Here is a 26,026-nt window from a genome sequence, read left to right on the forward strand (position 1 = left end):
TGGCTTAGTTTCAAAAATAGAGCGGGATGATATTCTTCTGTGTATATTATATTTGTACTGATTGCCCTTTAATGACTTAACGTTCATTAAAAAAAAAAAAAAAAAAAAACATTGATTACAGCGACAATACAACATTCCTTTCAAATGAATGAGCAGAAATAACACGGTAAACAAACAGGTGATTAAAACTCATGAAAAATGTTGGGAAAAGATGTGTGTGTGTTTTAAATGTAAAGGAGTGTGAGCCACCAGTAGAAATAGTACTAATTGGGTCTGTCCAAGTCCGAACTATTCACACACACACACATGCACTAAACACATGGAAGACACTTTAGAGGTGATTTGCTTGTTTCCATGACAACAGGACAGCCAAGGAGATGTAGAGGGCAGTGTGTGTGTCAGTTGCTTTCCTCCCAAAAATCAAACTAAAATATTCTCGAAAATGCCTTACACAGTAATGATCATACAAACGTAAAAAATAAAATAAAGCATCTGCTGTTAGTTTAATCATCATGAACTGCTGCGAAAAAAAAAAAAAAAACTCCCAGCGACACGGATTAATTCTGACTTTGTGAACCTAAACACTGTTATTGTAGCTTTGTTTATTTTAGATGAACTTTAAAATAACGTATGTGAACATTTGCATATATTTAGTAACTACTTAGTGATTATATGGACCTCTATTTTATTTATGTACAAAAAAGTGATTGCACCTTGCTGTTACCATGGGAACGGGATGCAGCCAGGTATGAGCACAAGGAATCGTGGGACGATGCTACAATTAAAAGAAGGTGATGTCACCTCATGCATAAATAATTACACATTTTGGCTTCTACTGTATGCTGGATTGGTGTAAAACATAGGCTATTAAGAAATGAAGCCTGCAGACGATGGTTTGTGGCAGTTTGTGCTGAACTGAGCGATTAACATTTTAACATTTGTTTCCTGTGAATATTCTTTACAATCAGGTAGTTTGATGTAAATCCAAAATGCTAAATGTGAGTAGGTTACTTTTCTAAATATAAAATATATGACTTAAAGCAGATTAAGTAATTAAATTACAGCTATGTGTATCTTTTTGGGCAGCAGACTGAGCTCATACACCATATAATGCACTGGCAGTTTACAGATTTAAGAGAGGTCATTTGCCTTTAATAAATATATGGCGTAGAGCTTCTTCAAGTACATCTGTGGTGCTGTAAGAAAAGCAAGAAGACGTGGGAATCCCTCGGACAAAATGTGAAGTGTAGCAGAGTGATAAATAAATACTAGTGCAACTGCAGCCACTTCAGATGATTTTTGAGGGAGAACTTAAGTGTATTTGCTACACGTCCATAACTGCAACATAAAATTCGTGTTGACTTCTTATCAAGACACTCAAAAGTCAGGGGAGAGAGTGTTACATAAACAGAGGATAAAAAGCCATATTTAACCTGGGATTATTTGTTAATGGAGCTAAGCAAAAAAAAAAAAAAAAAAAAAGGGTGGGATTATTGCAAATGGATGATTATCTCATGTGCCTCTGATCAAAAAACTATAAGCAGCCCATCATCAACACCAAAAAGTCAAACGTGTGTGTACATTACACACACACAGGGAGGTCTATATAAATTAGTCAGATACATTCCAGCAGGATTATTAGGATGGAAGAAATTAAAGGTCTCATAATGGGGATTTCCTAACAGCACGAGTTCGGACTTCTGGATTAAAAAGGTAGAAAGGGAAACTGCGAGCAGAAAGAAAAACAGCTGAGAAATAGGATGAAAAAATCCCAGCAAATCTGAGGCTCGGCCACATTCATGTTCACACCTCCTCTTCCCAACCCCTACAGGCGACTCAGCGTCTGATCCACTCGTCTCCTTGGTGACATAAACACTAATCCCTCATTATGGGATGTAGGCAGCTGTACCCCGAAGCTTCTCTTTTTTATTTCCATATCACTGCACGGCAAAGGGAGCAGATTACTGTAATCTGGGAACACTGGAGCAGACAGATTAGATTAAGCCCATTACACACACAAAATATGGAGAAAAGGGGTTAAAACACCTCGGTTCATTTTTCTAAACATTTCAGTGCACATTCACACACACACACACACACACACACACACACACACACACACACACACACACGCGGACAACAAAACAGTCAGAGCTAATGTGGAAGGTGAAAGTCTCACCTTAGATTATGAAAAACAAATGATGAATAATCACGTTTCTTTGGAGTCAGTTTTCTGTAGTGTTTCTCATGTTTGAGTGCAAATAAGTAAACATTTATTTCACCTCTTCCCAAATCTAAGCCCCATCCCCTATTTTAGGAGGCAGGAGAAAACCCAGTAATAGGAGTGACTCACAGTTTGTGAATCTGATTCGATCACGAGCAGCACAGTCGCACTGACGTTTGACAACTGTACACAAATGTAGTGTTGTGTACACCAGTGTGCAAAGAAAGAAGGAGTGTTAACAGTGCTCCAGGCCTATCCCAGAACCTTCAGTCTCAGCTCATCCTGTACGTTTTCGTCGTAGCGACTCCAGCTGAAACACAAAAAAACTAATGTGAGCTGAATTCAAACATAGAATAGACATCTCCCATTTAAAGCAAGCCAAGGTCAATTCTAATTACATAATTGGTAATTAATTACAAATGTGACATAATTATACCTGTAACTGTAATTGAAAAACATGTTGCTGTTGCAATTGTAATTGATATCAGATAATTGACTTTGTATTTGTAATTGGCATGAAAATTCTATGAAAATGTCGTTTACAATTTAATTAAATCATGTTAGTTCTGTAACTTAAACATACGTAGTTAACAATTATTGAAATATGTTTCATATCAAGTTTTCCCATTGCCTGTCAGTTCACAGATCATTTTACCATTTAAAAAAAAAAAAACCTCGGAGTATATTGACATAAAAAAGGCTCAGACGCCCACACCAAAAACATTAAAACCTACATTTCTCATTAATTAGGAAACCGAACAAAGTAACCAAATGGTGAAGAACAAATTGGATGGTAGATAATATTTTTTTTAGTGCATTTTACAGCTGATCTAAGGCATGGGTCAAACCCGACCCATTATTGATTGATTGATGTCTTTATTTCGAACATGTAAAATGCTAAAAGAACAACAGTTTAAAAACAATGATGAATTACAACAGCAGAAATAGAGCTTTGATGTGATCCACCAACACTTACAATCAACTTACATGTGCCAAAAAAGGAGTAGGAAGAAGTGTCGACTTATTTCATCCTACCCCATTAATCACTACCGATTTGACTTTTTTTAGGTACAATTAATAATACAATTATTTACCCATATCTCATTAAACAAACAATCTACATATTCACAAATACTCCATAGCTAATCATCAAAACAGAAAAAAACAACAACAACAAAAAACATTATTAGAGATGCTAACAAAGCTAACACAAGAGGCAGGTTACGTTTTATGGGATTATTTATTAAAGGATCAGTAATTACGATTCATTTTAATTGAACTTTAGTAATTGAGAACGTAATTGTAATTGACTTTGAGGGAGATAATAATAATTGTTATTTTAATTGTAATTGGAAAAAATGCTGTTCAACGTAATTTTAATTGAGTTGTAATTGAATATGGACGTATTGAAGCCAACCCTGTAGCAAGCCCTACCTCGCTTTCCACCATCTTCATCCTGCCTAGCGCATCCTTGGCAGCGTCCTGCATGAAGACAGAGAAACGTTGGTTATTTTATGAGGGGACACAAACAGAAACCAAGAATCCTGAGCTGAGATTTTCCACTCACCCTGTTGCCTTGGCTTGAATGTTTCTTCACAGACTCTGAAAGTCCCTGGATAAAGCGGCGCAGAACGGTTTCATACTCTGAACACGTGGCAAACACAAATGCAGGTTAATCACAGGTCAGCAATTTACATAAAGCTTCATTTTAGCCACGGTCAATTAAGAAAACTCTGACTCCATTTGTCATTCAAATAGTAGAAGGTTTAATTCCAGCAAGTTCTTTTTGTCTTCTTTTAAAAAAAAAAAAAAATGTTAAAGTTGATACCCGGAGTTTCAGAGAAATCTATGTTTATGTATGATTCTTTTGAAATTCATAAAAATACCAAACTAGTCTTTTACTATGGTCTACTGCCGGTGGTCATTCATATACATTAATGTAAATAAGTCCCTCCTTCGTCCAATAGACCCCTATACAAATGGAAACGAGCGCTGTGATCGCCCAGCCAATAGGCTTCGACTTCCTGTTTTTGAGACTGTCAATCAAAGTGAATGTGGAACTATGCACGGAAACAAGGCCGCGCGTCACAACAGCAAACAGGTGATCGACCGATGCGACTTTATTATGTTCCACGATGGGCGTGCAGAAAAGTAGAGGCGTGGCTTCTGGTAGATTGCAGAGGCAGTGGGAGGAAGTGGAGCTGTTGAGGGCGGGACATAGAGACGTTTCTCAGAAACTCCAGATATCAGCTTTGAATTTTCATTTTTTTCAGACTACTTTTTCAGGAAATTTACTTTGATCTCCTGACATGTTTCGGCTGCCAACTGTCAGTCTTCCTCAGAGGCGTCTGCTGATCGCTTTGATGTGTCATACTCATTTTGATGTCAGACTTAGTGTGAGTAGTACATTGGTATGCCATTTTGAACACAGCCTTAGTGGCAGAAATGTCTTTGTGGTCATTTATATAAACCTTCTTCAGCTTTAAACACACAGGATGTCCTTATATGTGGGCGTCACCATTTTGTAGATTTCAGCCAATCAGTGTTTGAGCATTATGTTGTTGTCATGTCAGGATTACTCTTTGTATTTCCGCTCCCATAGAAGGTCTATGGTGAAAAAGTATTTCAATCCGATGTTTCAGCGCTTAGCGACGCGTTATCCAGGTTCTTGGACGTAATTCATAAAAAATACCAGGAACAAGGAAGACACCCCAAGACGGGGAACTCTACATTACCATGGGAACCATTGGATGCCTTTAACCTCATCAAGCATGTGTTTAAAGTGCTTTTTATTGCTTATGCAGCTTCTTTATCGCCTCTCATTCCTACTAGTATAAAAGTTACAAAAAATGTCTTTCAGTTGAGCTGTCATTTGTCACTTAAGGTAATCCCATTTCCCCTTAAACCAAATGCATTATATCTGAAATTCATTTTTGAGATCTTACTATAATTTACTGAAATCCTAATGTGCCACATGTATGCATATATCAAACAAAAAAAAAAAAAATTTTGAAATGAAATTTTTTTCAAATGAAAATAATGACAATATAATGGTTAACTTATTATTATTTCATTGAGATTGTTGAGAATGAAGTGTTTTTTAAAGATGGAACGGGTTTGTGTGTGTGTGTGTGTGTGTGTGTGTGAGCTACCTGTCAGTAGAGAGGGAGAGGCCCGTTCCAGATGTGCTTTCTGCCAGTGCAGTCTGTGTGTCACCTCTTTGTGCTGATGGATGAGATCTGATGGTGGATCCCTGCGACTCTTCCTGTACTCTGCAAGCTGACAAACGTTACAGTGAGACATACGTCTGAACTCTGAAGAGTTAAACAGTGAACGCACACGCACACACACACACACAGGTACCTTCCTCTCCAGCCGCTCCTTGTCATAGTTCAGGAGGCAGAAGCTGTGGAGCTTGTAACGGGGCGGGGAGTGGTTGCCATGGCTGCGGCCAGGGGCTTCGTGTCTGGGTTTGGATCTTGGAGATGGCGCCTGGTCAAAATAACCCAAAAAAACCCGGTAAAAATCAGTTCAGTTTTTTTTACATTATGAAATAAGGTACATTTTGTGATGTTAATCACATCATAGGCAAATTAAAACATTATTTAAAAATGACTTGAACACGATCAGCTACTAAGTAAAGTAAAAATAAGTCTGAAGAGGAACAACCGATCCAAGCTCTAAGTGTTTGTAAACTATTATACCATAACCAATTTTCTCACTATAATTAGATCAGTTACGTACATGCACATGGTATTAAATAATTCACTAATGAGCAAAAATAACAGCTGATTCCTCAGAGGTAAGCAAAAAACATCCTGATTGAAAGGTTGATTAATGCTGGAACAGACAGTTTACGTTTTAAACACAAAGAAAAAGAAAAACAATGTAGGCGTTTGGATGTTGCTGAAAGGTCAGAAACATCGTCAATGAGCAACAGGGTTCTGGGTTTGAACTTTATCATCACCAGGGGGTCATTTTATGCTGCATGGGACTTTTCAATGTCAATAGTACAATAGCATGTTTCAAAGTAAATTGTTGTCTCCAAATGGTCTTCTAAAGATACATATAATAAACAATTTATCAAAACAGTGTTTTCATTTACAGTCATATCTCACAGAGGTTTTACAGACGCCTACAGTAAACAGCATTTTTGATAATTGTGATTAGGGTGACTTTATGTCCGGTTTTACACTCTTTTCACTCATTAAAATGTCCAGGTTTCCGGGGACCCGAGTAGCATCTAGGGGAACACGTTAATTTAAATGACCGTAACTTCGCTAATATTTGCTCCATCGGAGAAATTATATCAATTCAATCAATACAGCCTACACCTCATCACCTCCCCGTTTCCACAGACAGACAGAATAAAGCTCAGAGACAACAGACAACATGGAAGCATGTGATGCTAACTTTCACAGTTATTTATTGAAGTGTATATTTAATGATTTAATTATGTTCTGTAAGCCTTGAGTTTTTTCAACTTTTTTATTTCTAGGAGATGTTTCAAGAAAAGATTGTTATAATGCATAATAAAGGTGATTGACTTCAGTCATTATTTTTATTTTTTAAGTATTTGTTATAAAGAAAAAAATTGATTTTTAGACCTTATTGACAATAACAACTTATCTACTATTAGGGGTGTCCCGATCCGATATCGTCCAATATCAGCATGAAAACGAATATTGGATATCAGATTAAAATTTTTTTTTTTGCAATTAATTTTTTATTTATTTTATTCAAGTGTAGAATACTGTAGATATTATGTTGAAGGTTAAAATCTATGTCATTAATTCGTTAATAATAAATGGGTCAGTTTTTCTCATACCTACTGTTGCTGACTATTGTTCTCTGTTTCAGTAACATCACTTGATCAATCCTTTTCTAACATTCCTCACTACAAAATAAGTAATAAGTTTTTTTTTTTTTTTTTTTTTAAAATAATAAAATAACAATAATAATAGTAGGGATGCACCGAATATTCGGTAACCGAATATATTCGGCCGAATATTGCAAAAAAAAAAAAGCAACATTTGGCCTTCGGTGGAGTGAGTTAAAAGCAAGGCTGAATAGTAGCGTGTGACGCAATCAAACAACTTGCAAACTTGCAGTGATTTTGAGTCGGAAAAGTGAGTGCGCGTTGCTGCAGAACCAGAGCAGCAGCAGCAGCTCCTCCTTTCCGCACACAAACACAGCCAGACTCATTTCCGCTCTCCGTTGTCCGTCACCGCGTAAAAGTTGGAAGCCAGCCAATTCCTCAACTGACTACGTTGTTAGTGCTGCGAACCACAAATCCGTAAACATCCCCATCGTTTCCTCCTCAGTTCACAAGCAATGTCGGGTCTCGCTGCATAGGCTGGTGTAGCATTAGCACGGAGTGCTAACAGCTGATATGTGTGAACAACGGCCGTGACTCCGGTATTCGGCCAAGTGTTTATATTTTATTCGGCTTCGGCCACAAATCTTCATTTCGGTGCATCTCTAAATAAAAGTATGTATGATTCACGCCGATATCGTATTGGATCAATATTGGTAAATTGTATTTTGTCGTTGCATGGTAGATTCAAGAACACGTGGAGTACTTTGAGTATGAAGAGGTCGGCCCAAGTGTCCTCTTTTTGGAAAGTCAAAATATGGTCACCCTAATTGTGACTGCATACGGACTGATAATCTCATATGCATCAAAGGTTAACTGATATTTCTGCTCACCCGCTCCCTTGGTTTGTCTGGAGGTGAAAGCAAGGACACCGGCTCGAGGACGACCCACTTTTCAGTCACCGGCTGCAGGTCGACCCCTGACAGCGGCTTTCTCATCTTCGCCCTCACCTCCAACTTCCCGCCTGTAGCTCTACGACCATCCATCACCTACAAAACGCACACAAAAGTGGACTTAGAACTCACATCATATGGAGGTCTCTGAAGTAAGTGTAAAAACCTGAAAGGTCATAAAGTAATAGCAGTGGTGGGAGTCTAATGTCAGTGGGATTTCGCTTAGCAGGATACTTTCAGGGCTAATTTGGGTTTTCTGCGTCAGGTTAGTTAATAAATAATCACCCAGTATCAGTGCAGAATGACCCGTGAAAAGTGTTCATCCTTCAAAGGGGATGTAACAAAGAAAGTTTGGGAGCCACTGAACTAAATAATCCATCAATCAACCTTAATATTAAAACTCAAAGCATATGGAGGTTAAAACAAAAACTCAATAAAACCACATAAGATAGCTAAATAAATAAACAGAGATCAGTTTGAAATGCATGAGAAAGCTAAATATATAGAGGCATAATTACACCTTTATAACTATTGTCTACTTTTTCTGTGCAAACTGGAAACTCTGATTTGTTGTATGCCGTCATGTCATGCGACTTTTTCTTGTGAATGTGCAGTGAAGCAGACTGTAAAGGTCAGGTTAAATCAGTGGTTAGTGACCAACCTTTTTCTTGTCGTGACCCCATTTTTACATCACACATTTCTGACCGAGACTTTTTGTTCTCTAAAATTAGTTTTTTGATCATGTTTGTTATACTGTCTTATAAATACAGAGTAGAAAAGATTTCTGCACAAAGTAACAATAAGCGCCAGCTCAGATATGTTTATACTGCATTTTATTTTAACTAGATTTGTAATGAAGAACAAGTGAAAGTATAGAATACAGTTGTTTGAGTTTGTGTGGTGTATTCATTTGATTTTTTTTTTTTTTTTTAAATCTAAGCTCTTTGAGCTTTCTGCCTCTTCCTGTATTGTAGTTCTATTTCTGTGATATTGTGTTTTTGTAATTGTGCAAAAATAAAAAAATACATTTTTAAATAATATTTAAAATATATTAATTTATTTCACATTTTAAAATGTGTTTAAAAAATTATAAATCAAAAATGTTAAAATATTAATTTAAACATTTTTTTTTTTTCATTTTATTATTACGAGACATTTATTCCTAGGCAACCCCACATGGGGTCAGGACCCCAAGGTTGAAAAACGCTGGGTTAAATCATTGAGTTATAATCTGGCTTTGTGACGCCTCCTATTCAGACTAAGGATGCTGAGATACAGTCAATAGACAGAGAAAAACCCAGGGTATGTATCCACATGTGAGTAGTGTTAATGTCTGTGTGCTTTCCAGGTGTTGGACACTCACCTCAATGATCTCTCTGATCTCACAGTGATTTTCTAGAGCTTCTAGCTTCAGCTGAGCAGTGCCCACCACCTTGTCATTCTTAAACAGGCCTCTATGCACACACACACACACACACACGCACACGACTATTACACCAGCACTAAATGTATGCATCAAGGAAATTAACTGGTTATTGGTACAGGATAGACTTCTATATTCATTATTATGTTTCTTCAGAAATGTTACTGTCACGAAAACTTACCAACGCTACCAAAATAAAATGTTCAGCTTGGACTTACTTATTTATGCAACCAGACACGTTTCTGTAAATAAATGTATTTTACCTAAAGTAGCAACAAATCACATGAAAAGAACATTTGCTTACAGAGGAATGTATGAATGGAATCTACTTCCTAAGCAAATAGTTCTGATGGAAAACCATTTTAGATCCCAATTTTTTTAAATTTATTTATTTAATTATTATCTGTACCTTTGTGATTTAATAATGTTTTTATTGTGATTTAAATATGTTTTTATAATGCCAAAGATCATTTGATTCTTATTTTTTTAATGGGATTGTAATGTGTCTGTTAAAAATACCAGGCTATATTTTTATATTACTTGTACATTAAATGATAATAATGTTGAGAGCTGTTGTGCCAGTTATGTACTTTGAAGTCCAGGACTTAGTTTATTTTTGTGTAATTGTATTTTTCTACGGACCTCAGGAAAAATAGCAGCAGGTTTCGCTGTGGCTAATGGGGATCGTAATAAATGAACCAATAAAATACGAAGCTAAAAGGATATTTGAAGCATAAACTAAGAGGTTGCATGATGTTACCCCTTATGGATGATTTCAAACTTGATGCCTTTGGACTGAACAAGTCTTTTGAAACCTCGATGGGATCGGTTGATGTTGAGTCTGAACTGCTCTTTGAACTCTGGACTGTTGGTGTTCTTCACTGTGCTGGTTTTGTCCCTCTGCGCTTCCTCCTACACATACACACACACAAATGAATAAAACAGGGCAAATGATACACATAACAATAGGGGAGTCAAACATCTGCAATCAGTGACAGATTTGTACCGTGCTTGGAAAGGGAAACTCAAATTTCACGCTTGCATCCAGATCATTAGGGGTGACACCTGCAGGGAGAGAGAACAGTCTGCATGGTCAAAGACAGATGACACTGTGGAGTTATTTCTGTGTAAATTATGCTTTCAGGACCTGGAGGAGCAGGTAGGTTGACGCCTCGGATGATGTACAGTACCAGCTCGTTGTCGGTGAGGTTGTCGTTGATCCTACAGAGCAGAAAAACAGCCATGATGACTAACTCGAACCAAAAACAACACTGACACACAGCCAACAAACAAACAACGGTGACTTCTTGTCAATGAGTCACAGCCACAGGCCGCTCACTGCCAGCTTTGGAACCACTGGAACAGAGCCAGCGTGAGTCACTGGAAGTCTCACTGACTCATCCCAACACTTGGGGAAAGTGATGGTTAACATGACTAGATATGTTTTTAAATAAATCATTGACTTGGGCATATTTACAACATTTTGTCGAAAGGGGCATTCACATTGATAAAAATAAATCTGACATATTTACATCTGCATCATATGTTCATTAATATATACCGTCCCTTTTCTAAAGAAAACAAAAAGAAAACTGGCCTAAACATTTGCTAGTTTCAGCAGCTCTCTCCAACGTTCAGCTATATTAGATGACAAATGTAATTCATTTACACATTATTAAATCATAACTAGGGTTGGTAACCTCCCATGGGAATTGAGGGGAATTAATGGAAATCAACAGAGAGCTGACAAAATTTAAGGTTGGCCCTTTACAGTGATGTAAAATATAGTTTGGAGAATATATTTTAGCATCGTTTTGCATTAAATAAAGAGATTATAAGAAAGTATGCATGAGAATACAAAGAGGCCATTGGCTGAAAGGGGTTTGAACAGTTGAACAGGACATTTTTTGCTGTTATTATTTAATTTTATAAGGGCCCAGGCATTTAATATTTTACTCAACATTGATGGTTTTGTTCAGTGAAATGACTGATTGCTCAAAATTATAATCTAACATAATCTGTTCTTGAAGAGCAAATATTGGAAATCACATTTTTGACGTTTAAGATCGTATTCCTTTCTGCAAGTCCTGAAAAATATAATGATTATAAGACTGAAATAAAACTAATTCCAATAATGAAATTCCCATGAAAAGTTTCTATTTTTGAACATTTCCAAAATTCCTGAGCCTCAGTTCCCGTGGAAATTTACTAGAAATGTTCTGCCCTTTTGTAACCCTACTTAATCATACCTTAGTGCATAATTATATGTATTATATGTGCATACTATAATTTTAATGTACCTTTGGTATATTGTTTACCTTAGCCTTTATTGTATTTCGTAGGTTCAACATTTTATGGCATGTGACATGTCTACTCCTTAAACAGTGCAACTTCACACAACAACTTAAAGCAAAACTAAGTAACTTTTTCATCTTAATAAATCTTTTTCATAGTCCCTGTGAGGGTAATACAAGTGTTTATGGGGTGACTGGGGGGTCTTCCACTCCCCTCTGCAGTCTCTGGCCAGAAAACAGCACTTGCAACTTACCTGCTTCCGTCCCAGTGGCAGACGTACTGCTTTACGGCAGCCCAATACAAACTAATAGCGCGTTCACCTGCAGTCACTTCAATCGCACGTGATAAGTCGCTTGAACAAAGTGGTGCTATTTTATTTTTTTTGAACACTGGTGCTTTTTGATCACTTCATCACTCTAGTGGCGTCATTACCAGGGAACGTGAACCTGTGTGTGTCTCTGTGCAGCAGGGTGACAGGGGAGACCACTGGATAATCACTTTCCTTATCATAAACAGCTCAGTTTTTACCGTACAAATGAAGACACTAAAGGATGAGTTCACTCAGAATGTAGGCTTATTCAAGATGAACTGCTTTAATTTTGACCCAGTACGTTTAGGATGCCTCCCGCATCGCTGCCCATCTCAATGAACCGGGAGGGAGGAGGAGCTGCTGCCTCGGGGGTGCCGAGTGTTTACGAGAGTGACATAACCAAACGGGACCTTTAGGGGGAGCACTAAGCAAAAGTTACTTAGTTCTGCTTTAACAGATCCACCACGTTTTCCTTTTTGATACTGACTTGACAGAGTTGAAGGTCCTCTCTTCCGTATGGCACTTGGGCACTGGGTGGCCCTTGGCGTAAGCATCTCTCAGAATCTCTATGTTCTTCATACATTCCTCACATAGCTTATCAAACCTGTAGATGGATGTAGATAGAGCTCACATGCAGCACTCACATAAATTGGAAAATTCAGCTAAACATTAACATTTTTTCAACAAATATGCAATAAAATCAATGCCTTACTTCAAAGCCTCGGCCACGTTTCCCATGAGTGTGAACTCCTGAGAGAGCCGCAGACATTTCTGAAAGCCAAGATACGAAACAAAGAGGGTCAAACAAACACACGTCAGCGGCACATAATCACATTATCACACACCTCAAACAACCGGGATAGTGAAATTATGACGTGTGACATTTAAAGGTATGGTATAGTATCATCAGGTCCAAGGGTTTCAGACTCTAAAATGTTATAAAAGGTGTCAAAAAAACGTTTGGCTGAACCTAATCATTTTCTGTTGTGTTGTTTTTATCTGTGCAATTTATCGCTATTAATTCAAGATTTGTTGTTGTTGTGTGTATCTGTGTGTGAGTGTGTGTGTGTGTGTGTGTGTGTATATTCACCTCGTGCTGCTTTTTCAGTAGTTCCATGAGGCCATGGTACTTCTCACTGGAGCGAGGTGAGACTGGAGAGTTGCGAGATCGAGCCAGCGAGTAGTCGTCCTCACTGACTGGAGCGCCGGGAATCTAATACCAGAAAAAAATTAGAAGACTTTCTGTACAATGAAAAAACAAACCATTTACACCAAAAGCTCTGATGACTTATTCCACCTTTGAAAAACTCAATGACGTATTGTAACAAGAAATGTAAATGAAACAATTAGATAAATTACTGCTCGGTTTGTTTACTTTAAAGTCCGTGTAAAGTAGAAATACATTTGTGTGATGAATTTGTCACACCACAGAAACATGCGTCATTGACCACCCAGCCAAATTTGAAAAATGAAAAAAAAAAATTAAATTGCTAATTATATAAAATTTGATCTCAGAATCATGGAAAAACAAGCACTTCTCTCTATCAGAGAGAGCAGTGTGAAAGCGGCTCCAGCGTTCATACTGCTTCTCTCATTGGTTTTCCAAAAGTGCTCAGATCAGGACAAACGATGTGTCAGCGGAAAGGTCTGCTCCGCCCGAGTCCGAATATGTGCATTTCTCCTGGGTAGAGTCAGATCTGCATACACGTTTTATTCCCCAGAGTCCTAATATGTGGTTTGTTTGAGCTGGAGGCCGCGGAAGTTTGGTGTGCTTCAGCAGCAGGGTCGGGTTTATGCTAATGATGGCTCCGTTTCGTATGATTTTTGACCCGTCCATTAAATCCTGAACACAGAAATTTGAAACATAGTTTGTGAAGCCTAGCTCCACAATGAAATTATAAATGGTTGAATGGCTTTTCACATGTTTTAAGGAATTTATGACATATTTAATGTGTTTAGAAGAAAATGGCTGAATTTGCTTTACACGAACTTTAAGGGCTTCATTGTACGATTGTGTTATTTTCTGGTGATGAACAATGAGACAAACTGAGAGGGACACAAACACACCATACTGAAGCCCTGAGTCAAGCAGAAAAAGATGAAATATAGAAATATGAATTGCATATATGGAAAAATGAATTGTGAAAGCATGCTGAAAGCATATACGCCTGAACAAATACACATACAAAGTAAGAGGGAAGTGATTTGCTTTGACTCATTTATGTGTGAGGTGTTGTAACGCATAAGACACACCTCACACTGCTGCTGAATGTTCAACAAAATCTGCAATTCTTTATCATTTCTTCTATTCTATTACCTGTGTGTCAAGATAAGTAAGTTAGTAACCTTTGTAATGTCAACAGGAAGGCCAGACTTGGCGGCATCGATCATGGGGTCCAGTCCCTTGACGTGACGGAGGTGCTGCGCAGCGCCGCTCATGTCCTGCAAACAAAAAACGCAAAAAAATGTTTGATGCATGAACGCGTAAGCATATAAAGATGAGAGACAGACAAAAAAGGATAATGATAGCCTTAAGGATGCTTAGTGCAAAGTGAGAAAAAGAAGATTAAGAAAAAAGTACCTTCTTTTGTTTAGAATGTAGTGCTGCACGCAAAAATGCCTGTCGTCTTAGCAACAGGAAATCTAGCTGCTGCTGGGCTATAAAGGATGCATATGAGAGGAAACACTCATTAACTTCATATGAGACATTCTGTTTGTGCAGACAAGGTTCTGTACACATTAGGCAGACGCTAACACACACAAACGCACACCTTTGGCTCCCAGTTTTTGCGCTGAGGGGCCACCAGGGGCCGGGGGAGCGGGAGACTTTGCTTTCTGGGCAGATGGACGTACTGCAGGCTGCGGAAGATCAACACATTGTTAGATTATGGGTCAGGGTATGAAAGTAGAAATCGTTGTCAGAAACGTTTTTTGTTTGGGTTACAGGAAACCAAAAACAAAAAAAAAGATTTCAAAATAAAAGTCCAAATTTGTTTCTGTTTGTTTCCTTTTTTTGTTTGACTGTAATTGTTTAGGACATGAATAGGGATGTCACGTGACCAGGAAGTAAAAGTAAAAGTGTCAAAATAAAAGCCCAAGGAAGGAAGGAAGGAAGATAGATAGATAGATAGATAAATTTTGGCCTTTATTTTGATATGTCTTTTCATTTTTGGTTTCCTGTAACCCAAACAAAAACGGAAGTTCTCCCGTTTTATGGTTTGAAATGAAAAGACAAAAAAGGTGCAGTTTTTCCATTTTTCAAGCAGTTAAATCCTGTCTGACAATGATTTATTCTTTCATACTCTGATTATTATATCCATCATTCCTGATGAGAGCTGAGAGTGAAGGCGCTAAGGTGTTGTTATTAGTAAAGATACTATTGTTATCCTATTTTCTTCCATCACAGATTTTGGCACATTTCAACTCTCTAAGAGTTTGACCAAATTTTACAATTAAGATACCGTATCAGAACGTGTCACAGGGGTGCATGTACTTTTGTGATTTGTAACTTTTTGCAGTTTTTTTGTTCAGAAATGTTCCCATTAATTTCAATTAAGAAGTTCAGCCTTCGCAACTTGTTTTCCCTTAAGCTTTGAACTTCAGCTGTTCAGCCATTCTTCTTTTAGAATATTCAGCTGTCTGTCATCTTTCAACTGTTATCTTCATCTTTTCTCTATCTTCAAGTTTTTGACCTACAGCCCATAAAATGCAGTGACTTTTCAATCTGCATGGGTTTAATACAGGTAGAGCAAGTAGGTTTCCTTTTACAGTTTAAAACATATTAGGCTTTTTCAAGTGTTTTGAATGGCTGTCAGAGTGAAAGAGTGTGTGTGTGAATGTGATTGTTTTTATGTTTCAGAAGAATGTTGTTACACATAGGTTTAGAAAACTGATCAATCCTAGTCATTATCAACATACAGTTGATGGTTCTCCAGAATTCCAAAAAACTTCGGTGCAAATCCTTCAGTAAAGATTAATTCTTTAAATCTAATTTTCAGTTTGTGCAAAAAACATTCTGTGGGCCTGATTGGATGCCCCAATGGGCCAAATATGGCACCCAAACCTTTCTTTGCCACATTTGTTTTAGACTATGTGATAGATTGGTATCCTGTCCGTTGTGTAACCACCTTATATAGTCATGACTTTTACAGGATAAGCAGGTATAGAAGACAAATGACTGCCAACAGCATTTTTAAAATAAAAGAGAATAACTTCTGTTAATAAAAACCCATGAAATTCTTCCAAATTAATTTTAAATAATCCATGCAAATTCGACAAACAAGAACAGAATAACAGCCAATATTTCAACTCAACAAAAAAAAGCACCTGAAACTGAAATATAGTGTAAAAGTGAAATATGATCCAAGTTGTATTTTTGTCTGCATTAAATCGTCAAACTCACTTTGGCAGCTGATTTCTCTTCATCATCATCCTCTTCTTCTGCATCTGGGTCCTGATTGGCTATTTTCATGGCTGTTTCCAGAACTCCCACAAAGTTCTGCTCCTGAGTCCTCTCTGCACCCTGAAGTGGGGGGCAGCCTTGGAGGAAAGACACACTCGGTTTTACTTTACGACATTTCAGAGGACACTAACATACATTATTCTGTATATAACATCACTGTCATAATGTTACCTGGGGGCACAGGTAGATCAGATAAGTTGACATTGCGACCAGCTTTGAGTGATTTGATGGAATCCTGGTATTGCTGTTTAAAACATTATAAAACAACTGTTAGGGTTTCACATTAAAATATATACTATTACACACATATTTAGTTTACAAATTAAATTAGTTAAAAACAAAAGAATGGTAGTGTTGAAAGGAATGCATTTGCAAACACCAATCCTACCAAAGGAACTTAAAATCCATCAAAGACAGATTATTATGTTTATTTCCTTATCTGATGAGGAATTTTCAAATTGGAAAATATACAAAGGAGTACATTAATGTTTTCAATTACATTTATGTCTTCAAAATCATTATTTTTACCCTGAAAGACAATTATGTTCTCAATTATTAAAGAGCAATTACAATCAATCACAATTACTGACTCTGAAATAAATAACCCCATAAAACATCTCTTACGTTAGCTTTCTGTTAGCATCTCTTATGATAATGGGCCGGTTTTGACCCATGTCTTATATCAGCTGTAAAATACACTAAAAAACAGCATCCAATTTGTTTCTCATCTCTTGGTTACCTTGTTAGGCTTCCTTATCAATGAAAATATTGCTATTAATATTTTTGGTGTGGGCGTCTTTTTTCTGTCACTATGCACCTAGATTTAAATTAATTTTAAATAGTAAAATGATTCAAGAGAACAGACAGGTAAACTTGATATTAAACATATTTTAATAATTGTTAACTACATATGTGTAAGCCATAGAACTGTAACATTGTTCCCCAGGTTTGCGTTTCATTAAATTATAATTGACAGGTTTTTAAAAAAATAGAATTTCCATGACGATTACAAGTACAAAGTCAATTATTTGAAATAATTTCCAATTATGACTAAAACAGTGGCACTTTTTTCAGTTACAATCATGATTATGTCATAATTGTAATTAATAGTCAATTACACAATAATATCTATAACTGATCCAACCCTGACTAAGGGTTGTGTGTACCTTGACAATGCGCTGGTGCATGCGGGACTTGCGCTCATCTCCTTTGCTTTTGGCCCCCTCTGCTGCTGACTTATAGATGTCCATTCTCTGCTGCAAGGCTTCTGCCACACTGCTGGGGGCCGGCAGCTCTTCACAGAGCCACAATTAAAAAAACACACACACAAACATATGAATGAATTAGACTAAACAGGTACTTACGTGCTTAACTAATACAGATAATGATTTGGATTCAAGGAGAGTGACTTTTTTGACAACCCTAAGAACTTTACATCCATTTACACAACAGCCATACTGAATAAGGCACGTGTCAAACTAAAGGCCCGGGGGTCAAACCTGGCCCTTTAGTCCATCCAATTCGGCCAGCAGGAGAAAGTTAAAAGGGCAAAATATACATTTGTTATCTAAATGACTAAATAGTTCAGTTGTAGATATCTCAGCCTGACTATACAAACATTCAATGAAACTCCACAATAGTTGGAGGATCGCAATTTACCCCATGCTGTTAGCACATGACTGCAGTCATTTTAAATCCCAAATTTTTAAAAGAACTTAATTTTACTGAAATTATTTCACATAATTTCCACAAATTAATAACATTTATCACAAAATAAATGAAATTTAAAAGAGAAAATCCTGCACTGACTGACATCCGTCACTTAATGCCTGGATATTGTCGGTGCCTTACAAACTTTATGAATCATTTATACGTTGTGTAAAGTGCAAACTTGGGGACATTAAAGCAATTATCCGGAGGATGAAAAGAGAGAGAGAAAATTTAAATGCGAACATCTCGATGTCCCTCCCTAAAAAGCTCCACTTACTCCTCCTGCCTCTGCCAATCTACCAGAAGCCAAGTCTCTACGTTTGTGCACGTGCATAGGGTAACATAACAAGGTTGCAACGGGTAACATTGATAAATGTTTATGGGTCATCTTTATTCTTTTGGCGATGGACATTTCTGAGGTAAGAGCCTGTTTCCGTGCACAGTTTACGCACGCACATTCACTTTGATTGACAGTCTCTGCTACAGGAAGTCAAAACCTATTGGCTTACGATCGTGGCGCGATTTAGAATTTGTATAGGGGTCTATAGACGAAGGCGGGACTTATGTACGTTGAGGTATATGAATGACCACATGCAGTAGACCATAGTAAAAGACCAGTTAGGTATTTTTTCGCATTTCAAAAGAATGATACATAAACATAGATTTCTCAGAAACTCCGGATATCAGCTTTAATGTTTGAAATTGCTCGTTTCCCACTCAAAATGTGTGGCCCACTTAAAGATCAAACTCCTTAGTATTTGGCCCCTGAACTAAAATGAGTTTGACAACCCTGGATTAAGGAAAGCTCCATCTGTAGCCACAGGCCTGATGGGGTGGAATGTGAGAGAAGAACACCCTCTAGTTTATGATTTTGGCACAGTAAGACATTAGAGAAATGGTCACAATCATGCTAATGATTTTACTTAACATTTAAATGTTTTTTTTAATAAAAGAGGGCACCAGCAGTCTTACCAGCTACAGGAACCTGATCTGGGGTTGACGTAGGCGCTATAGGGGCAACGGGTTTGGTAGATGTCTGAGGAGTGGGTGCCCTGTGTTCACTCACCACATCTCCTGCAAACACACATATATGTTATTATTAAGTAAAGGAAAAAAACAGTTATGTGTCTTTCAGCACTCCTGACCAGGAGGAGAAGGCAGTGAGCTCAGGTTGATCTGTTCACCTCGATCCACAGCCTCAAGCAGCGAGTCCAGCTTCTATCGACGACATGAAAGAGAAAATAAGAGCACAAATAATTGTAAAGTCTCACATCTGGACAGATTCACTCAGATAAATAATGGTCACATTACTTTGGCTGTGCGGTAATGCTCTTTGGCCAGGTCAATATCTCCGTTCTGCTTTGCTTGAATGGCTGCTAACTTGTACTCCCTCTGTCTGGACAGAACTGCCTGCTTCAGCTCTAAAGGATGACAATTTAACAGCAGAAAGTTAGATTTAATGGAGAACAACATCAAAACCATCCCAACAACTCTTATGCCTCACTTTGTTATTTTTGGTTTCGCAAAGAACAAACAATTCCTGCAGATCCATGATCGCACAGGCTTAGTTAAGGTGAAGTTTTAAAGTTTGGGAGATCATGAAATTTAAAAGAACATTGATAAATGTTTCTCCTCTCACTCACTTTTCAAGTCTTTCATGGTTCATTAATTCTAAACCCCAATTTCCACTGGATGCGTAACTGCTGCGTAACAGCAACAGAGTTGATTCATTCCCATCAAAGTCAATGAGTTTATTTCCACCGCATGCGTATGTGGTCCGTCACAGCTGCATAACTGCTCTGTCATGCCGGAGCCCTCCGCACAAATGCGCAGCTCTTCCATTTTTGCCGGAGCTGTGCTGCATAAATTCAGCAAAGATAAGTCCGTGCGGGACAGAAATTAGAGCACAGACAGAATCAAATATCCGGTTTATTTCCAAAATAAAATACACCATGTTCAAGGCGGAACGTATTTCCATCCATTTTCAGACCCGCTTGCTCCTTTTCAGGGTGATGGGGGTCTGCAGATCCCTATCTCCAGCTTTCGTCAGGTACTAGGCGGGCCTGCACCCTGGACAGGGCGGCAGTGGATCGTGTTTCACATATAAATATTGACCTTATCCATGGTTGAATCACAATGATCTCCACAAAGGCAGAAGATCTACTGTACATAGCAGGACTGAGTGGATTTCCTTCTGCTCCTCTTGAAGGACACATTGAACTGTTTATATGGCTTTATGGTTCTCTTTGTAATGACTACAACTCACTGTTGATAATAATGTATACTTTATTAATCACCATAGTGAAATTCATCTTTGCATTTTACCCATTGGGGTAAGAGCAGTTGGATTGGCGTTAAAGGATTTGCTCAACATCCCACAGTGATGGCCTGGGTGAGATTCAAACTGGTGACCCTACGATTACAAACCTGCTTTCTTAACCAGTAGGCCACCACCACTTCCCACATTTTGCGTGATTACACATGAATTGGTGGGATCTCCTGAATCCTTGCTGCAACAGATACCCATCACAGATGGAAGCGGTTGAGATTGACGGACAGCAGATTACGGAGCAGTGAGGCATCCAGTGGAAATCCGGTGTAAGAAGCAGCCTGAGAAAACAACTAAGTTTAATCAAATTTGTTTACCACTAATCAAATTATTGAATGAACCTATTTCAGAATTACGACTGTCACAGCTATTTGATGATTTTGATATAAATATCAGAGATTTAACTTTTTTTATTTTATTTGGAAGGTGTAGTAAAAAGAAAAAGAGCTAATCTTCACAATTTTTCAGGCACCAAACTTACACTCGCTTACTTAAAGCAGTATGACCTCATTAGCGCTGGACCATTGCTATTGGTTAAGTTAGGAAACATCTTAAAAGTATTTAAATCAGGGGTCACCAACCTTTAAGAAGCTGTGGGCTACTTCATAGGTACCATATAGGCCGAAGGGCTACCAGTTAGAAAAGCACTTCTTAAATACTAGACATTTTGGTTTCACTTTAATTAGAGTGTAAGATTATGAGGAAGGCTAGTAGTAACTTAACTATGGTAGGAAATGTTGAGATTTTAACATCAAACACTTTATTTCTTCTAATTTATGCAATTATTTAATTTTCATTACATTTCATGGATGTTTCTATTTTACTAGCCACTAAAAAAAAAAAACTTTTAACTAATCGTGAAACATGTAAAATTGAATTCATATTTTACCAAAATCCACCTTCCCTTTTTCAAAATACATCATATTATATATAACATACCACTGACCATACACCAAATCTCTGCAATACTTAAAAATATCTGTCCTAATGTTTTAGTGAAAATAAACATTTAAAGATGGTTAATTTACTACAAAAACTTTATTAACAGTATTTAACTCTACTAAGTACTAGGGCTGGGCGGTATGACCAAAAATGTATATTACAGTATTTTTCAAAATTCTAACTGTTTCACAGTATATGACGGTATTTTTTTTTTTATGCATAATCAGGTGTTTTCTACTGATTGAGAGAGGAATTACTGCAGTAGACTGACTTAGTATGGTCTGTTTTACTGTCATGATGAGTGAATATTGTAGAATACATCCACACTAGTAGTAATACAAGTTTGCAACAGCAGCCCAATGGCTCTTTGCCGCGTTAGCTTAGCTTTAGCTTGATTTCTAGCTTTAAATGCTGCATACTCAGTGTTGTGGTGGTTACTTATGGTGAATAAGGTAGAGATTTGTTTGCAGCTCCACCAGGACTTATTTCCGCATTATAGGAATTATAAATTGCGATCCTTTGCTCTTTTTTTTGTGTATTACGGTCAAACTGCCAACATGCTAAGCTAACCATGCCTCCGTTTCCGTGAGTGTTGTTCTCCTGTAGCAGAGGCATGCGCACACGGGCACATGCTCACATGCAGCTTCAGAGCTTTCAATTGTGTCTTTATTCATTTGCACGTATGACTTACACCACAACTAACACCAGAGCGCTACCTTCCCAGTGTAGCGTTCCGAATGTTGTTCCGAATGTCAAATTCACCGGTACGGCAGTATATTAAAAATTTATATCATAACGAAAATATATACCGGTATTCGGTATGAACCGGTATACTGCCCAGCCCGACTAAGTACCAATTACATCTGTATTTATCTGTGTGAGTTTGAATCCTGGAAAATAAATCAAATTTCATATGTAGCTCATTGGTGACTAGAGCTCCTGAGGGCCCCTCACATGGTCCATGCGGGCTACCTGGGGCCCGTAGGCACCGTGTTGGTGACCCCTGCTTAAAATAAAAACCCACAGTCTTACATAGTGACTTGTGTGTTTTTACCTGAGTGCTCCGTGTTGGGCGGGCCGGGGGTGAGGGGTGAGATGGCAGGAGTGTCAGGAGTGATGGCAGCACCTGGATAAGGAGGAGGACTCAGGTGCTGTGGTTTATTGTTGATCTGAGGCCCTGGAGGAGCCTCTCGTAGAGGTTTTTGATTGATGGGAGGGGTCTGCATCACTGGAGGCTCTGGCCTTCTCGACTCTTCAGCCTGTCCTGGTTCTTCCACTGATGGAGGTTCCACTGAGACACTTGACTTTCCTCCGACCGCAACAGGTGGAGGCATCTCCTCTTCATTGATTGGCTTTCCTTTCTTGGCAGAGGTTAACATGGTCTGTAACGTCTAAAGTGAATCAAAAAGGAGAACGTCATTTAAAAACAGAACTAAAAGGACAGGTTATGTATGATACTAAATATAGGTGTTTTTTTAATTACCTTCAACCCACGCTCATATCTTCGGACTTTGCTCGTCTCGCCTGCAGCCTTCGCATTAGAGATGGCAGTTTTATACATTTCGATTCGCTCCATCAGGCTGGACTCCACCCCACTGGGAGGAGTGGAGCATGATGTAGAATTGGCTTTTGGAGCAGTGGGAGTGACGGCAGGAGGTGTGGGAGCAGGAGGCTGGTCTACATCATCTTCTAACACTTCGTTTAGCTCTGCCTGCACATGGACGCAAGAATGGGAACAAAGTCATTTAAAATATCAAGTTTCACTTATGGAATAACATCAAAATCAATCCTTTTTTATTCGAAGAATAGGAATTTAAAGGAATTTGTTTGGACTAAATTAATGCATGAAAAAAATCAAATTGGAATATCATATGAACTACTCCAATTCGTCTATATATATATATATACATATATTTTACCAGGAAATCTTCGTCATCATCCAAATCTTCATCACCCATATCCTCATCATCTAGATCCTTCATACACAGAGCAGCCATTCGCTCAATTTCTGACATGGCAACTGGAGCTGAGCAAAAAAACAGACACATTTTAAATCTCAATGTGACTTACCTGCTTTAATTAAAGATAATTTCAAAAGAACAAAAACAAGTGGGCTCTAAACAGACTTAGTAGCTGTTCAGAATTAACAAAACACGTCAAAACTTTTTAAAATAACAATAAATGATGCCTAAAAGCAACAATATTAGGATTTATTTATGCTTGAATTAAAACTATTGCCATTTTCTCCATGTAAAGAATGGGGATTGCATTATGGAGGACATGAACAAATCTCTAAATGTTACTGAAAGACATTAAAATAATAATTTCAAAAAAAAAAAAAATATATATATATATTAACAAGTAAAAAAGTGTAGTAAATTGAGCATAAATACAGGAACTGGACACCAAACTGTTAGAAAACAAAATCATGAGTCTACATGTCCGAAAAGAGTAAAATGTTGAAGTCATTCAATGCAAAGTAATTTTACTAAAGACAAAGGCTGAGGGAATGTTATTCATCTCACCTTTGCCTTCACCTTTCCTCCCCTGTGGTCTCTTTCCGCCTCCGCCCCCCCCGACAAGATTCAGCAGCTCGGCTTCCAGCTCGTCGTCGTTCCCCCCGTCATCCAACCCTTCGCCTGGGTTTAGGTCCAGGAGCAGCCCCATCTGAGATGGACAATATGACAAAAATAACCAATTCGTCCGAAAAATACATTTTCAAAATTTATACCAATATTTTTGTAACAACTATGACAGTCATCAGTACCATTCAGAAGTACCAACATAAAATCTCATTTCGGTGAATTTGCATATTAGCTAAATATTCAGTTTCACCCGTGACATTTATATTTTACATATAGATTTAAAATTTAAGATTTACACTTAACATTTAGATATTACATTGATATATTTTTACGAGAAAAAAATATCACAAATTTCACAAGTATTGCTGTAAATCTGGTCAAAAGTACTATAAAAAATAGCACTTTTTTTTTTTAAAAACATGGTTTCAATGTTGCTGTATATTTTAGCATGCAGAACTTTAAAATCGGTGCCCCATGTATTCTTTAATTAATATCTAGAAACTAAGCAATGCAGAAAACTGTACCTCTTGGACTCATTTTATGCCTACTGTAGAAGTAGCATCTTGTCTATATTATCTATATTAGTAAGTGGCTTAGGTGGTAGAGGGGTCATCGTCTGATCGAGAGGTTGGGGGTTGGATCCCAGTCTATGTGTTGAAGTGTCCTTGGGCAAGACACTGAACCCCAAGTTGCTCCCAGTGGTTGACTAGCACCTTGCATGGTAGCGTGAGTATGAATGAGCGGATATGTAAAGCACTTTCTGTCTGTGATGTTTATTATGCTATATAAATAAACATTACTTACTTACATCTATTACAGGGGTCACCAACACGGTGGTAGCCCCGCACGGACCATGTGAGGGGCCCTCAGGAGCTCTAGTCTACTAGAATCTGATTGACTTTCCAGGATTCAAACTCACAAAGATATATACATATGAGAGATGTAGATCATGCTTCACAAAGTTACTTACTGCTGATAAAGATTTTGTATTAAATTAACCATCTTTAAAAGTTTATTTTCACTGAAAGATTGTGACAAATGTTTTTACGTATGGTCAGTGGTGCGTTATATATAATATAAGATAATGACATATGTGGACAATTGCAAGGTGGATTTTCTATGAAAATTAATGGAAATTAAACAATTGCATAAATTAGAAAAAAGAGTTGCAATTAAATTGAAACTGTGAAAATGTATTATTTAAGAAGTGCTTTTCTCACCTTCAAACTATACAGTACCTATGAAATGGCTCACAGTTTCAGAAAGATTGGTCACTGATCCCTGATCTATTACTTCTAATATCTATCCCAAACTCACACAAATTTACAGACAGGAGAGTCAATAAAGTGACGTCATGGCTGTTACCTGTTTGGCTCGCGCTGCCCCCTGACCACGGGGAGGAGGGTTCCGACTGCGGCTCATGATTTAAGCAAAAACCTGTCAGTCAGTGGAGGAAAGATGAAACCAAGAGGTTTAATTACAAAGATTACAAACGTTAAATAAAGCTAAATGTGGTCAACTTTCCATTAGGAATGTAAAACTTCCCAATGTTAGCTGATATGTTCCTGTAAGCTCAAAGCTTTTTTTAAAAAAAACAAAATATAAATAATTCTTATAACTGTTCGGACATGTTTTACCTTTGACTGAGGAGTTACCGCTACTGGAGGGAATACTTGTCAGAAACAACGGCAAAGAAAACAAATCTGCGGAGCGAACCAGATCACTTTAGTGTGGAGCTATCAAAACAAGGGATTTTACTTCCTACATCTGGTCTCCCATGGCAACAAGCGCCACACTTTACGGCCGAAAATGATTATTGTCGTAAAACCGCAACGTAATGACGTGTTCAGGGACTTTATGGAAAAATACCAATAAAGGTTTTTATTTTCAACAAAAGGGAAACAAAAACAAGTTTGGAAGATTTGCAATGATTGTGGACTAGCACAATCTTTTTTTGTTTTTTTTTATTTTAAAAAA

At 37.7% G+C, this 26,026-nt stretch overlaps 1 protein-coding gene across 3 annotated transcripts; it reads right to left on the reverse strand.

Annotated features, from left to right (window-relative positions):
- Positions 1-25,820, reverse strand: cc2d1a (coiled-coil and C2 domain containing 1A). Of its 3 annotated transcripts, XM_028455126.1 has the most exons (28): positions 25,687-25,820; positions 25,415-25,486; positions 23,990-24,131; positions 23,384-23,490; positions 22,948-23,175; positions 22,519-22,855; positions 19,505-19,614; positions 19,339-19,411; positions 19,166-19,267; positions 17,650-17,777; positions 16,655-16,727; positions 16,424-16,560; positions 14,793-14,880; positions 14,603-14,679; positions 14,368-14,463; positions 13,112-13,234; positions 12,734-12,792; positions 12,509-12,625; positions 10,564-10,637; positions 10,423-10,481; positions 10,177-10,328; positions 9,357-9,447; positions 7,934-8,089; positions 5,588-5,716; positions 5,377-5,503; positions 3,792-3,868; positions 3,659-3,706; positions 2-2,534 (listed from the first exon to the last, which is right to left on the reverse strand). In XM_028455126.1, exons 2-28 carry the CDS (start codon positions 25,469-25,471, stop codon positions 2,502-2,504), a joined length of 3,000 nt encoding a protein of 999 aa, XP_028310927.1. In that variant the 5' UTR covers positions 25,472-25,486; positions 25,687-25,820; the 3' UTR covers positions 2-2,501. The 3 variants fall into 3 exon arrangements, with proteins under 3 accessions (XP_028310919.1, XP_028310927.1, XP_028310909.1); XM_028455118.1 differs by having other exon boundaries at positions 1-2,534; positions 5,377-5,716; positions 19,378-19,411; XM_028455108.1 differs by having other exon boundaries at positions 5,377-5,716.
- Between the last annotated feature and the right edge of the window lie 206 nt (positions 25,821-26,026).

The sequence above is a fragment of the Gouania willdenowi genome, chromosome 1 (assembly GCF_900634775.1).
Source record: "Gouania willdenowi chromosome 1, fGouWil2.1, whole genome shotgun sequence".
Taxonomy (NCBI): domain Eukaryota; kingdom Metazoa; phylum Chordata; class Actinopteri; order Blenniiformes; family Gobiesocidae; genus Gouania; species Gouania willdenowi.